The sequence below is a fragment of the Girardinichthys multiradiatus genome, chromosome 18 (genome assembly GCF_021462225.1).
Source record: "Girardinichthys multiradiatus isolate DD_20200921_A chromosome 18, DD_fGirMul_XY1, whole genome shotgun sequence".
NCBI classification, from domain to species: domain Eukaryota; kingdom Metazoa; phylum Chordata; class Actinopteri; order Cyprinodontiformes; family Goodeidae; genus Girardinichthys; species Girardinichthys multiradiatus.
Window position 1 is genome coordinate 10,918,552 of NC_061810.1, and position 14,713 is coordinate 10,933,264.

A 14,713-nucleotide genomic window follows, 5' to 3' on the forward strand; every position below is an offset into this window, starting at 1 on the left:
TGTGGCAGTATTTTTTGATATAGAAAAAGCATATGATATGATGTGGGTGGAAGGATTATTAATTAAATTACAAATACTGGGCATTAAAGGGAAAATATTTAAATGGATCAAAGACTTTTTAACAAATAGGAAAATACAAGTTAGAATTGGGGAAGTGATCTCAGGAAAATATATAGTAGAAAATGGAACTCCACAGGGTAGTATTATAAGTCCGTTATTGTTTTCAATTATGATAAATGATGTATTTAAAGATATTGGAAAAGTAATGGGATGTTCACTTTTTGCAGACGATGGAGCTGTTTGGAAAAGAGGAAAAAATGTAGATTTCATTGTAAAGAAATTACAAGAGGTTATTATTGAAATAGAGAAATGGGCGTTACAATAGGGATTTAAGTTTTCAGTTGAAAAAACCAAAGTAATGATATTTAATCAGAAAAAAATAAACAAGGAAATAAAATTAAAATTATATAACCAAGAATTAGAGCAAGTAAAGTATGTAAAATTTTTAGGATTATGGTTTGATGAAAAACTAAAATGGAATATACATATTCAAAAAGTTGTTGATAAATGTAAGAACATTTTAAATATTATGAGATGCTTGGCTGGCAGTGACTGGGGAGCAGATAGGAAATCACTAAAACAGATTTACACAGGAATGATAAGATCTAACATAGACTTTGGTTGTATAGTTTACTGTTCAGCAGCTAAAACACATCTAGTTAAATTAGACATTATCCAACATCAGGCATTAGGATTATGTACTGGAGCATTTAAAACTACACCAACAGCAGCAATAGAAATAGAAATGGGAGAAATGCCGTTAGAGTTAAGAAGAATAAAACTAGAAATAAATTATTGGTTAAATTTACAAGGTAATAACTTGGATCATCCAAATTGGGAAATTTTAAATCCATGTTGGGAAAAAGAAAAGAAAGAAATGAAGAGTTTTGGATGGACAATTGAAAATAAAGTAAATGAATTTAAAATGATTGATTTAGAAATTAGTCAAACATCACCTATATCAATTATACCACCATGGATTCTACCAGAAGCAACAGTAGATATGTCAATAATGGAAAAGAAGCAAGATAAATCTTCCATAGTAGATAGTTATTCAGTACAGATACATTTAAATAATAATTATAGATATATTCAAATATATACAGATGCATCAAAAATAAATGGAAAAGTAGGAATAGCTTTTGTAGTACCAGAATTCAATCTAAAAATAGGAAAACGAATTACAGACGGCTTATCAGTATACGCAGGAGAAATATTGGCTATATTATTAGCTTTACAATGGGTAGAAGACATAAAACCATTAAAAACAGTCATTTGCTCAGATTCAAGCTCTGCATTATTAAGTTTAAAATATAATCAATCAGATGGTAGGATGGACATTTTATTAGAAATATTTCATACATTATACAGAATACAAAAAATGGGCTTGATAGTTATATTTGTGTGGGTTCCAGCACATATTGGAGTAGAAGGAAACGAGAGGGCAGATAAAATAGCAAAGAGGATAATTCAAAATCCTATTCGTTTTATAGTTAAAACAAGTAAATCTGAGGGAAAGAGTATTGTTCAAGGAAAGCTGATGGAAAAATGTCAAAAAAGGTGGGATGAAGGAAAAACAGGAAGATGGTTTTCTAAAATTCAGAAGATAGTAGGAGAAAGAAGAAATGGAAGACAAAATAGGTATTAAGGAAAAGGTTAATTTATTAGATATTTTAAGGAAGAATTTAGGGAGTAAACATGTACAAATAGTGATTCGTTTTTTAAAGAAAACAAAATTATTTCATAGAATTTGATTATAGTAAATAAAATTGTGAAAGTATGGAGGATATAGAAGGGTAGAATACAATGTAATGTGTAAGTATGTCTATTTGTATATATACATATAGGTAAGATATATTTATTTATTTAATTTGTAGAATTAAATATATATATAAATAGATAGACCGATACGAACCACACTCCATACCAGTAAGTGGCGGTAATGCTACTAAAAGTTTGTTGCCAACCGCCAATAAAACCAACAAGAAGAAGAAGAAGTTCAGGAGGTCGGTTTTGGTTCATATCTGTCAGTGAGTCTTGTCAGTGATGATTTTGAGTCTGGTATCTTGAGTTGACCTCTTTTATTGGCATGCCTGTATAATTGCCCATTTTGTTAACCATTTTTTTCATGTTTTTTGGGTAAATAAAACCCACTTTTTGAATTCAACACCTGTGTCCTCTACTCTGTACTGCTTGGTTCCTGACAATTGGTGTCAGGAGACGGATCAACGCAGTACTGGACACAAGTGTTTTGTTTTTTTCCCCCCTTTGGCAATTTTCAACCCCCCCATCAAAGGAGGATGCATCGTGGTGGCAAAAGTGACAAGAAAAAAGGATCTGTTCAGCCCCTCGGTGCAGAAGAAGAGGAAAATGGAGCCTCTGGGGTTACTGAAACTATGGAGGGAGAGGAGAGGGCGCCTACTCTGTCCGATCTGGTGGCTATGCTACATGCCTATATGGGGCAACAGGACACCCGAGATGCAAAACAGAGTGAGGTAAATGTGCGTCAAGAACAACGATTTTAAAGTTCTTCAACATCAGTTTAACCTTTTGCAGTCTGAAATACAACTATCAATATCCGATTCTCCAGCAACTATTTCTGATCCATTAGGCTGACAATCAGCCTTCTACCTCTGCTCAGCAGGCCCAGGCTGAGGTAATGTCAGCTGGTTCTAATCCAACCATTTTATCGGCTATTCAGTTCCATCCACAGGTAGATTGTAGATTAGAAAAGTTAATTGAAGACGATCATGTTGAACATTTTTCGGTCACATTTGAACGTACTATCTGGAGTCAGCAAGTGCTAGTAAGACTCATCAGCTGCAAGGTCAGTCTACCACTAGGCCTTCAAAGTCCACCAGTAAAAAGATTGTCTGCTATCTCTGTGGATTAGAAGGCCATATGAAACCTATGTGCCCTGGAAATTCTGCTAAAATGGTCCAGATGTGCATTGCCCCTCAGTCTAAGATTGACCCTGAGTTGCAGGATGACAAGACTATCAAAATGAGTCAGATCAAAGTGAATGGGGTTACCCTTAACGCCCTTCTTCATTCTGGGAGTTTCCGGTCGCTTGTTCATTCAGATTTTGTCCCACCTAATAGTGTTTGCACAAACGACACAATTTCAATCTGCTGTGTCCACGGAGATAAGAAAGGATATCCAACAGCTGACATTTACTTTAAAGTCAGGGACCAGATGTATCTCCTGCATGTGGGTGTTGTTGGTGATTTGCCCTATGCTGCTTTGCTCAGGCGTGATCTTCCTGTGCTTTTTGATTTGTTGGAATCTGATCATATTCAGGAAAGTCATGTGGCTGTTACCAGAGCCCAGGCCAAGCGAACCGACCCCCGCTCTGAAATTCTGAGTGCCCTGCCCTTTTTCAATGAGGAACTGGAAACTACTGAAGTGAAGCCACGAAAGACCCACAGACAAAAAAGGCAGGAGAAGTTCCAGTTTTTATCGATGGACGTACCAATGGATACTGAGCCAGCAATGCCACAATGTGGCTTTGATATTCCAAAAGCTATTGCTGAACTTCAACAATCTGATCAGTCTTTGACACCTTTTTTACAGAAGGCAAAGTTAAAGGAACCCGGAGTGGAGCCAGACCTTAATGGTGATGAGTACATTTTGCAAAATGACATCCTTTATCGTCAGCAGGGGTCTATGTTGCAGCTAGTGGTTCCCCAACCAGTGAGAAATGCCATTCTCACCTTGGGGCATTCAATCCCCTGGGCTGGCCACGTAGGTAAGCACAAAACCCTAGCTCGCATTAAACGGCAATTTTGCTAGCCTGGCCTGGGCAAAGATGTGGCTCAGTTTTGAAGAAGTTGCCCAGAGTGTCAGATAACCTCAGCTAAAATTCCCCCCAGAGCTCCACTCCAACCTCTAACTGTCATTGGTACTCCTTTCGAGCATCTTGGAATGGACATTGTAGGACCTGTGGAGAGGAGTAAAACAGGGAATCGCTACATGCTTGTTGTAACAGATTATGCAACAAAATATCCTGAGGTGTTCCCTTTAAAATCTATAAAGGCTAGACTTATTGCATCTTGCTTGGTGCAGTTATTTGCAAGGGTTGGGTTTCCACGAGAAATACTAACTGATCAGGGAACAACTTTTATGTCTACTTTATTGAAGCAAGTCTATCAGTTGCTGGGCATCCAGAGCCTGAGAACATCCCCTTACCACCCTCAAACCGATGGGCTAACAGAACGCTTGAACCAAACTTTGAAACAGATGCCCAGAAAATTTATCAATGACAGTGGCAAAGATTGGGATCAGTGGCTACCGTATCTCCTTTTTGTGAGGTACCCCAAGCATCCGCTGGTTTCTCTCCCTTTGAGCTGTTGTATGGTTATGAATTTCGGGGCCCTCTCTCTCTGCTGAGAGTGATCTGGGAGGGACAGAAGGAGGGGGCGGGACCCAATAACATGGTGTCTTATGTTATTCAGATGAGAGAGCGTTTGGAGAAAATGAGTGAGCTGGCCCAATCGCACATGTCAAAGGCCCAGCAGCAACAGAAGACTTGGTATGATAAGTCTGCTCGACAGCGCTCGTTTGTTCCAGGACAAAAAGTGCTTGTGCTCCTCCCCAGCGACAACAAAATGTTGGCCAAGTGGCAGGGGCCATATGAAGTCATGAGGAAGCTCGGACCCACCACATATGAGGTATCCACCCCAGGGCAGTTGCGTCCCAGAAAGGTTTTCCACATAAGTCTCCTAATAGAGTGGGTGCAGCGTATGGAACACAAAGCAGATGCAATGCTCATACGGAGGGTGCCTGAAGAGGATGAAGTGGATGAGCAATACCTACCACATGTGGGCTCTTTGGATTTGGACCTTGGCCATCTTCCCAAGGATAAGCAGCAGGAGGTGAGAGAGCTATGTACATCTGCGTTGTTCCAACGGAATCCAGGGAGAACTAATGTTGTCGAACATGATATTATTTTGTGAGAAGGTGCCAGTATGAGACGATTAAGCTATAGAATCCCAGAATGCCTACTGTCTTCATTAAAGGCTGAAGTTGATCTGATGCTGTCCCTAAAGATCATTGAGAAATCTAAAAGTGAAAAAAATGTGAGATTAAGGGCTACTGGCAGGTCCCACTCACTGAATAATCCAGAGAGTTCACTGCATTCAGGACGCCATGGGGGCTGTTCCACTTCACAGTCTTGCTGTTTGGATTACATGGAGCTCCAGCCACCTTCCAACGGCTGTTGGATCAGGTATTGCATAACTGTTCTGAGTTTGCTGTTGCTTACTTGGATGATATTGTCATTCACAGTACCACCTGGGAGGACCACATTGAACATCAGCGTATTGTGCTGGATTGTCTTCAATCAGCTGGGTTGACAATAAATTCATCAAAGTGCGTCTTTGCGGTGGCTGAGACAGAATACCTGGGGCATGTCATCGGCAAGGGGGTTATCAGGCCACAGACTGATAAAATCAAGGCTATGGAATCATGCCCTCTGCCCCAAACGAGGAAGCAACTTAGATTGTTTTTGGGCATGGCTGGGTTCTACCGCTGTTTTATCCCCCAGTTCTCCCATAGGGCAGCTCTGCTCACTGACATGACGGGATCCCACTCTCCCAGTGGACAAACCAAGCCTACAATTAAAACAGTTGCTTTGGGCTGATCAACACATGGATGTATTTTGTCTTTAAATTGTTCTCACACAAATATATCAGAGAAAGTTAGAAACTAATGTAAAACTATAACTGAAGCAGCATCCCTACTGTAAAACCACAAAGTAAACAGTAACGACAAATGTTTTTATGTATTTATTACATTTATCTCTTCAACAACAAAGACCGGTGCAGTTTTTTTCCCAAGTGAATTACAATGGGCCACTGTGGTAGTCACATATTTACATCCATTACCATCATCAGACCTGGCAAAGGGTACAGCACCGACTGAGCATTACTGACCTCCTTGTTTATGAAGAGAAATAATATCACAAAAGTAAGCCACAGAAAACTGTTAAAAGGGAAGTCTGACCGTTTGTTACAGCTGCAATGTAACAGGAAGGAGTGAAGCTGTCCTGCACTGCCTTGGTTTTACTCATAAATAATGGCGGTGTGTGATATGCCACAGGCTAACTGTGACTGAAGATCTTTTTTACCAAATACATTTTTCCATTTTCTGTCATTACAGGAAACATACAGAATGAAACCAAAGCAAAAACTTGTAAAAACCTAAAAGAGCCTTCTTGTTTTCCTCTGGAAGATGACCTAGCCCCTAAAAACAAATGCATAGTTAGGTTAACTGATTTCTCTAAATTACCTTTACATGTGAGTGTGTGTGTGTTCATGGTTGTTTGTTTAGTCCAATAAACCAACACAAAGTAGTGCATGATTGTAAAGAGGAAGAAAAATTATACAAGATTTTCAAATGTCTTTAAAAATAGGAAACTCTGGTGCAACCAGTAGTTGTCAGAAATCAGCCAGTTACTTTAAAACCACACATCATCATGAAGACCAAGGAACACAGCAGACAAGGAAGGAATATAAACCTGACAATACATATCGGTCCAGCTAAACTGAGAACATTAACCAGACAAGCAGCCAAGAAGCTCTGGAGGAGCTGCAGAGATGAACAGCTCATGTGGTGGAATCTGTTGACATGTAGGGTATGCAACTAACACAGGGTGGGAAGTGTTCTGGTCTACTTAAACTAAAATGTAAGTTTCTGACCAACAAGGAAAACCCTATGTGTGGCTAAAAATCTACAATGAACAAAAACTCTGAACCAACCTTTGCCATAATGAAACATGCTGGTGGCACCATCATGCTGTGGGGATGCTTGTCTTCATCAGAGAAAGGGAAGCTGGTCAGAGTTGATGGGAAGATGGATGGAGCTAAATACAGGACAATCCTAGAAGAAAACCTCTGAGAGGCTGTGAAGACTTGATTCTAGGGCAGAGGTTCAGTAGCAGGACAACAGCAGTACACATACAGCCAGAGCTAAACAGAATGGTTTAGAACAAAGCATATCCATGTGTTCAAATGGTCCAGTCAAAGTCCAGACCTAATTACAGTTAGGAATTTAGCAAACATTTAACACCGTTGCTCACAGATGTTCTCCATCCAATCTGACTGAGCTTGAGCTACAAAGCGAAGAAGCAAAGGTTTCTGTTTGTGGATATGGAAAACTGGTAGAGAAAATGCACCAAAAGGTGGTTCCACAAAGTATTCACTCAGTCGGATGCAAATGCACACCACACTTTTACAATTTCTATTAGTAAAAATGTTAGCAAACACACTTGCATCATTTTCCTTCCTCTTTGCATTTATGCACTACTTTAAGTTGGCCTATGCCAGAAACCCCGATATATACCACAACATTTTGGCTGCAAAACGACAATCTGTCAGTTATGCATTGCTGCATGGCACTGTATCTCTGCTACTAAATACAGCTTCTCCTGTACATGCTCAGAAGCAGGGAGCAATGCTCTATACTTCCACTAGTGGCACAAGACACATCCAATTGTCAAACTTAGATAATTTTTTGTTTGTTAATTTATCAAGTGTCTTTATCCAGGAATAATCACCTTTAAAATTACAAAAAATTCATTGAGACATAAAAATTACAGGTTTTACAGAAATCCAAAACTGCAAACGAAGGAAGGAGTCAGAAAGTTCTGGCTGGTGCTGTTGATTCTCCTCATGGTGCACAGCTGCTCAGTAGGGTTTATTCTGCTCAGGACCGACACAAAGACAATACAGATAAAAAAGACACTCATCAGGTTGGTTACCTGCATTTTACATTAAAATTGGTGGCTGATTCAAAAGACATTTGGATTCAACATCACGTACCTGCTTAGACTTCTTAGTTGCTGTGGAGCAAGAAAATGCCAGTCAAACTTTAGATAATCAAATTCATGTGGATGAGGTTTCATATTTTCAGCATTTATTAGTCACCTGAGTGCAGGGCAGACACCATCACAGCAATTAGCAGTAAGGACAAGATGAAGAAAACAATGAGGTAGAACATCCAACTGGTCGGCTCTGCACAGAAAAAACAAACCTTAGATTTGAACTTCTGCTGCCACTTGGAGGTGGATCATGGTTCTGCAGCACAACTACTAAGACCTACTCTCACCTTCAACATTCAGGATGAAGCTTTTCTTGATGGGCACTCTCAGGGACTTATGGGAGACACTGCATGTGAACTGCTTCCCTGAAACTCTGAGGGATGCCTGGAGGTAGAAGAAGGCCGACACGGAGTAGGTCATGTCCTGGTTGTGCTTGTGGCTGGAGAGCAGGATGTTCTGTAGCATCTTAGGAAGCGGGGCCCCGACCCGCTGACCTGAAACAGCTGGGTCCTGCTCGTACCAGTTTATCTCCACATCTAGAGGGTAGTAGTTATCTGCCTCACAAACAACCTTGTGGTCAGTGCCGTCCAGCAGAGACAGAACAGGTCCCACGTTCAGGGAGACACGGGGAGGCTCTAAAGAAGGAGATGGAAGGAAAACATATGATAAGCTCTGAATGTAAAAATTGATTCAATACTGGGTAAATATTCAAAGATTCTTTAAAAAAAACATTTCTAATGTCCTCCAACAAAGAATCAGGTCCTAATAGATACTCCTTCCATTCAACACAAACGTTATGAACTCCCCTATCAGAAGCTTCCAACGACATGATGTTATCATCATCTGGGCTTTCCCAAATTGTTGAAAGACTTTCACTAGAGCTGATGTTTGGTTTGTGCTGTTTGCATCCCCTTAGGATGTAGATCACAGTACAGTACTGCTGAGAAGGTCGGTTTGGTTCTCCAGTCAACATTTGTTTTGTGGACCTGGAAAAAGCTTATGTGTCCTCTGAGGCATTTTTTCGGGGTTGCTGTGGCATTATGGGGCCTTGAAGCTAATCTTAAGGCCTTTAGGTGCTTGTTTAATCAAAGTACTATCTACATTATTGGCAGAAAGACAAACTTATTCCAGTCCGGGCGGCAGGCTGCCTCAAGACATAGTCATGGAGAAGAGGGTGTCTGGTTTGGGAACCTCAGGGTCTCATCATTGCTCTTTGCCCAGGAGAGCCCAGGGAACATCCAGATTATGCTGGAGGTACAAAATATAACTTCTGTCCTGTAAAAAACTTGCTATCCCCAGAATGAGCTGGACAGTGTTGCCATGGATCAGCTGAAAATGAAATAGCTTGGCAAGCCAAACACAATTTGAGTATTTTCATTGAAACTGTGAATAAAATGTTGATAAAAGTTCATTTCCCCCCAAAAAACCAGGCATTGAGCCCTATTATTTACTGACATGGCGTACAAGATCTCACTTTCTCACCTTCAATTTGCAGAATTATGTCCTGACTCCCAAGCAGTGGATTTACAGACACAGAGCAAATGTATGTTCCTTCACTGTTCATCTTAGTGAAGGGGAGTGTGTAGGAGGCATCTCCTCCTGCGAGGGCCTTCACTCCAACCCCGGAGCCCTGGCTCTGCCGCGTGCGGCTGTTGTGGCTGAAGAGTTTGGTCCTCTCTCCACGATGTTGCCGGTGCCACTCCACAGAGACATTAGCTCCACGGTGGTCAATGGCAAACTGGCAGTGGAGCCTCTGCTGAGAACTCAGGGTGGCTTTCACAGATGGAGTTTGTGTTTTGGTTACCACAGCAACTGTAGGACAAAGAGTTAATCACACATGGTAATAGGTGAACAATGAGTAGGGTGGAGAACACCTTAACTCAGATTTTGCAATATAAGAATCAATTTTTCAAAAGTATTCATACCCCTTGAATGTTTTAAAATATTGTCACAACACACTTTTATGAATTTTATTGGAATTTTATGCAATAAACCAACACAAAGTGCCATATAACTGTGCAATGGGAAGGAAAGGCAACAGAGTTTCAAAACTGACAGGCTGGGCAAGGAGAGCATTAATCTGAGCAGCAGCCAAAAGGCCCAAGGTAAAACTGGTGGAGTTGCAGAGATCCTCATCACTAGTGGGAGAATCTGTCTACAAGACAACATTTAGTTGTGCTTTCCACAATTCTGGCCTTTATAGAAGAGGGACGGGGACAAGGAGAAAACCATTGTTGAAAGGAAGTGATATAATACCCCATTTGAATCTTGTCAAAAGGCATGTGAGGAGCATAGACACAGCAAACATGGGGAAGAAGGTATAAACATTTTGCAAAACACTAAGTGAGGAGAAAAACTAAAACTACATTACCCAACACTCATGATCCCCGTACTGACGTATGGTGGTGGCAGCATTATGCTGCGTGGAGGCTCTTCTTCAGAAAGGACAGGAAGGCTGGTCATAGTTGATGGATAGAGCTAAATACAAGACAATCCTAGAGGAAAACCTGTGAGAAGCTGCAAAACAACTTGAGTCTAAAAAGGAGGACAACGAACCTTAGCATGCAGCCAGAGCTACAATGGAACGGTTTTTATCAAACAGTCTTGTGCCAGCTCATCCTTAAAAACAGCTAGTTCTTAACTCAGTTCAGGGAGATTAAAATGAACTGATTCACGTTCACAGTTCACCACCTAAACATTTTCAACTGAGGTCACAGTTCTCAACGGACATTTTTACCAAAAACTGCTCTATTTGGACTACGTTTATTACTAGTTTCTTTTAAGCCTCTAATTGCCATCATTTCAGAGTAGATAGTATTTTGCATTGACTTTTGTTTTTTCAGTTTTCCGATTAAACTATTGTTGCACAGTCCAAATTCCACAGTAATAGTGGATAACTGCCAAATACTGAAGGTAGTTGTTGTCTTGGACAAAGGCACTCACTCTTTTCACATTTTTGATAATTCTACAACCATAAAATCTAAATAAATTCAGATTATCTTTAAATATCTTTAAATAATTATGGCCATAGAGGGGTTAATCCACCAAAATGTTCCTCTATAAAACATTCTGTTTAAGCATAATGACAGAATCTTCTGTCATGTAAATTAAACACATCTCGGTTGTTCAGGTTCAAAGCTAACCTGTGTCTGAGGCCTGGGCACACAGATACTCAAAAAACACTGAGCAAGCCTTGAGAAGAAATGCTGCAGCTCCTTCTCCGTAAAATATCAGAAACGTCTCCCTAAAAACACACTGATGTCACAATAAGTTATGTTTTCTTTCTGTTTTCCACTTTAAAAACAGCATCGTTCAAAGTTCTCAAAAATGTGAGCTGCTCTCATGAATGCGTTCATTTGTTCATGTACAACACTGATAGCATTTTTGTTTGTTAGAATGGCCCAGTCAAAGTCCAGACCTAAATCCAATTGAGAATCTGTGGTAAAACTTCAAGACATCCATTCTCAAATACTTGCAAAAATGTCGGTCTCTACTTATTGAAAACTGAAGGAGACGTACCCCAAAAGGTTTGCAGGGAGGCTGAATAAGACTGGATGCTAAACTTTAAAGACTGTTATTTCAACATTCTTAAAAACCGATATCAGTCTTTCTGCTTCACAATCATGAATTACTTTGTGTTGGTGTGTCACATAAAATCATAATACAACACATTGTAGTAAGTGGTTCTAATGTGACAAAATGAGAACATGTTCAAGGGTATTACTACAAGATTCAGACATCTGCTGATGTTTACCAGATGTTGTTAGGATCTCAGTGTCAGCGATAGTGGGCCAGCTGCGGTAGTCCTGCTGTCCTGGTGGAGGCTGGTCTGATGGGTGTCTGAGGAAGCCAATGACTATGAACAGGCCGTTGTTTTGTTTGACGGTGCAAGTGAACCATCGGTTGTATTCTTTGGCCTCCTGGCTGGGCCAGTGCACATGGATGCCCTCTGTGCTGTACCTGCGCAACTCACATTCCAGGTGATCTGCTTCCACCCCATCCAGATGCCGCCGCAGGTCCAACTTGGATCCTGCAATAAAATGGATACAACTAACAGTTTTCAGCTCTATTTAGCTGACCTACAGGTGCTTCTCAAAATATTAGCATATTGTGATAAAGTTAATTATTTTCCATAATGTCATGATGAAAATTTAACATTCATATATTTTAGATTCATTGCACACTAACTGAAATATTTCAGGTCTTTTATTGTCTTAATACGGATGACTTTGGAATACAGCTCATGAAAACCCAAAATTCCTATCTCACAAAATTAGCATATCATTAAAAGGGTCTCTAAACGAGCTATGAACCTAATCATCTGAATCAACAAGTTAACTCTAAACACCTGCAAAAGATTCCTGAGGTCTTTAAAACTCCCAGCCTGGTTCATCACTCAAAACCCCAATCATGGGTAAGACTGCCGACCTGACTGCTGTCCAGAAGGCCACTATTGACACCCTCAAGCAAGAGGGTAAGACACAGAAAGAAATTTCTGAACGAATAGGCTGTTCCCAGAGTGCTGTATCAAGGCACCTCAGTGGGAAGTCTGTGGGAAGGAAAAAGTGTGGCAGAAAACGCTGCACAACGAGAAGAGGTGATCGGACCCTGAGGAAGATTGTGGAGAAGGGCCGATTCCAGACCTTGGGGGACCTGCGGAAGCAGTGGACTGAGTCTGGAGTAGAAACATCCAGAGCCACCGTGCACAGGCGTGTGCAGGAAATGGGCTACAGGTGCCGCATTCCCCAGGTCAAGCCACTTTTGAACCAGAAACAGCGGCAGAAGCGCCTGACCTGGGCTACAGAGAAGCAGCACTGGACTGTTGCTCAGTGGTCCAAAGTACTTTTTTCGGATGAAAGCAAATTCTGCATGTCATTCGGAAATCAAGGTGCCAGAGTCTGGAGGAAGACTGGGGAGAAGGAAATGCCAAAATGCCAGAAGTCCAGTGTCAAGTACCCACAGTCAGTGATGGTCTGGGGTGCCGTGTCAGCTGCTGGTGTTGGTCCACTGTGTTTTATCAAGGGCAGGGTCAATGCAGCTAGCTATCAGGAGATTTTGGAGCACTTCATGCTTCCATCTGCTGAAAAGCTTTATGGAGATGAAGATTTCATTTTTCAGCACGACCTGGCACCTGCTCACAGTGCCAAAACCACTGGTAAATGGTTTACTGACCATGGTATCACTGTGCTCAATTGGCCTGCCAACTCTCCTGACCTGAACCCCATAGAGAATCTGTGGGATATTGTGAAGAGAACGTTGAGAGACTCAAGACCCAACACTCTGGATGAGCTAAAGGCCGCTATCGAAGCATCCTGGGCCTCCATAAGACCTCAGCAGTGCCACAGGCTGATTGCCTCCATGCCACGCCGCATTGAAGCAGTCATTTCTGGAAAAGGATTCCCGACCAAGTATTGAGTGCATAACTGTACATGATTATTTGAAGGTTGACGTTTTTTGTATTAAAAACACTTTTCTTTTATTGGTCGGATGAAATATGCTAATTTTGTGAGATAGGAATTTTGGGTTTTCATGAGCTGTATGCCAAAATCATCCGTATTAAGACAATAAAAGACCTGAAATATTTCAGTTAGTGTGCAATGAATCTAAAATATATGAATGTTAAATTTTCATCATTACATTATGGAAAATAATGAACTTTATCACAATATGCTAATATTTTGAGAAGCACCTGTATAGGCCACAGACGGTAACTTACCTGTGATCAGGAAAGTTATGGCATGTGGATTAACAGGAGCGTCCCCTTTTTGACCGAATTGCAGCATGGCCTCTCTGTGGATGAGCTGAGTATCAACATGTCCCTCATTATTGAGGCTCACGTGCTCATCTGTAAACTGACAGGGCAGCCATTGGATCTGATGGACACAGTGCACACCTGGGGACAGATCCATGTTGAATCAGCCTAACTCACAATTCTACTCCACACAAAATGACCCCATAATCACCAAAACCTGCTAAACGTCTTGAAACAACTTACCAAGTGCTACAAAATAGTATAGAAAAACGTTCGGCAGCAGATCCATGGTTATTCTTCATTGGTGATTTCCACTTTGATTCTCCGTATAGTTTTGAACTGTATCAAGTGTCTCAGGATGCTTTCGCTTTCATTTTCTAGAAACAAGAACTGGCTTTGCATGCAGCTTGCATCACGTGACAGCCGTATAAAAACGGTATGGCAAGAAATTAAAAAAATATTTAGGAAAATATATAACTTAAGAAAAAAAGTGGATCTCGTACGGTGGCGACTTTCGTACTTTTTTTTTTTTTTTTTCTTTCGATGACGCTACTGGACCCGGAGTACTGACGTTGTCCGCTGTGAATACGTCTGACCGCTGCCACACGTTGCACTAAAAGCGGAAACGCCGAACTACAAGCTGCTGAAAAATATAGTAATAATACTTCTGCTCATATAGGTATTTTGGGGAACGAAAGAGCAGACAGGTTGGCTAAGGAGGCTGTTAAAAAAGTAGATATCGATGTGGCAATAAAGTTGTCTAAATCTGAAGGTAAAAGTATAGTTTGGAACGAATGTAAGAAATTATGTAAAATGAGGTGGGATACTGAAATAAAAGGGAGACATTTATGTAGGATTTATGTGGACGTTACAAGAATCAGAGGGTTAAATAGGAGTTCATTATAAATAGAATAAAAACCGTTCATAGTTTTTTGTTTTTTTTATGGCACTAATAAAGATTGGGAAACATCTTACTGGTTTATGTAATTGGTGTAAATCTATAGAAACGATGGAACATGTTTTTATCAATTGCTAGAAATATGTGAGTCAAAGAAGATTATTGAGTGTGGAAATAGGTTACA

General features: G+C 40.7%; 1 protein-coding gene across 1 annotated transcript; it reads right to left on the reverse strand.

The window, feature by feature from the left end:
- Positions 1–5,833: 5,833 nt before the first annotated feature.
- dhrs13b.2 (dehydrogenase/reductase (SDR family) member 13b.2) lies at positions 5,834–14,174 on the reverse strand. Its single transcript, XM_047390589.1, has 8 exons — positions 13,875–14,174; positions 13,596–13,772; positions 11,634–11,909; positions 9,362–9,691; positions 8,167–8,514; positions 7,986–8,072; positions 7,881–7,900; positions 5,834–7,760 (listed from the first exon to the last, which is right to left on the reverse strand). Exons 1-8 carry the CDS (start codon positions 13,918–13,920, stop codon positions 7,746–7,748), a joined length of 1,299 nt encoding a protein of 432 aa, XP_047246545.1. The 5' UTR covers positions 13,921–14,174; the 3' UTR covers positions 5,834–7,745.
- Positions 14,175–14,713: the final 539 nt, after the last annotated feature.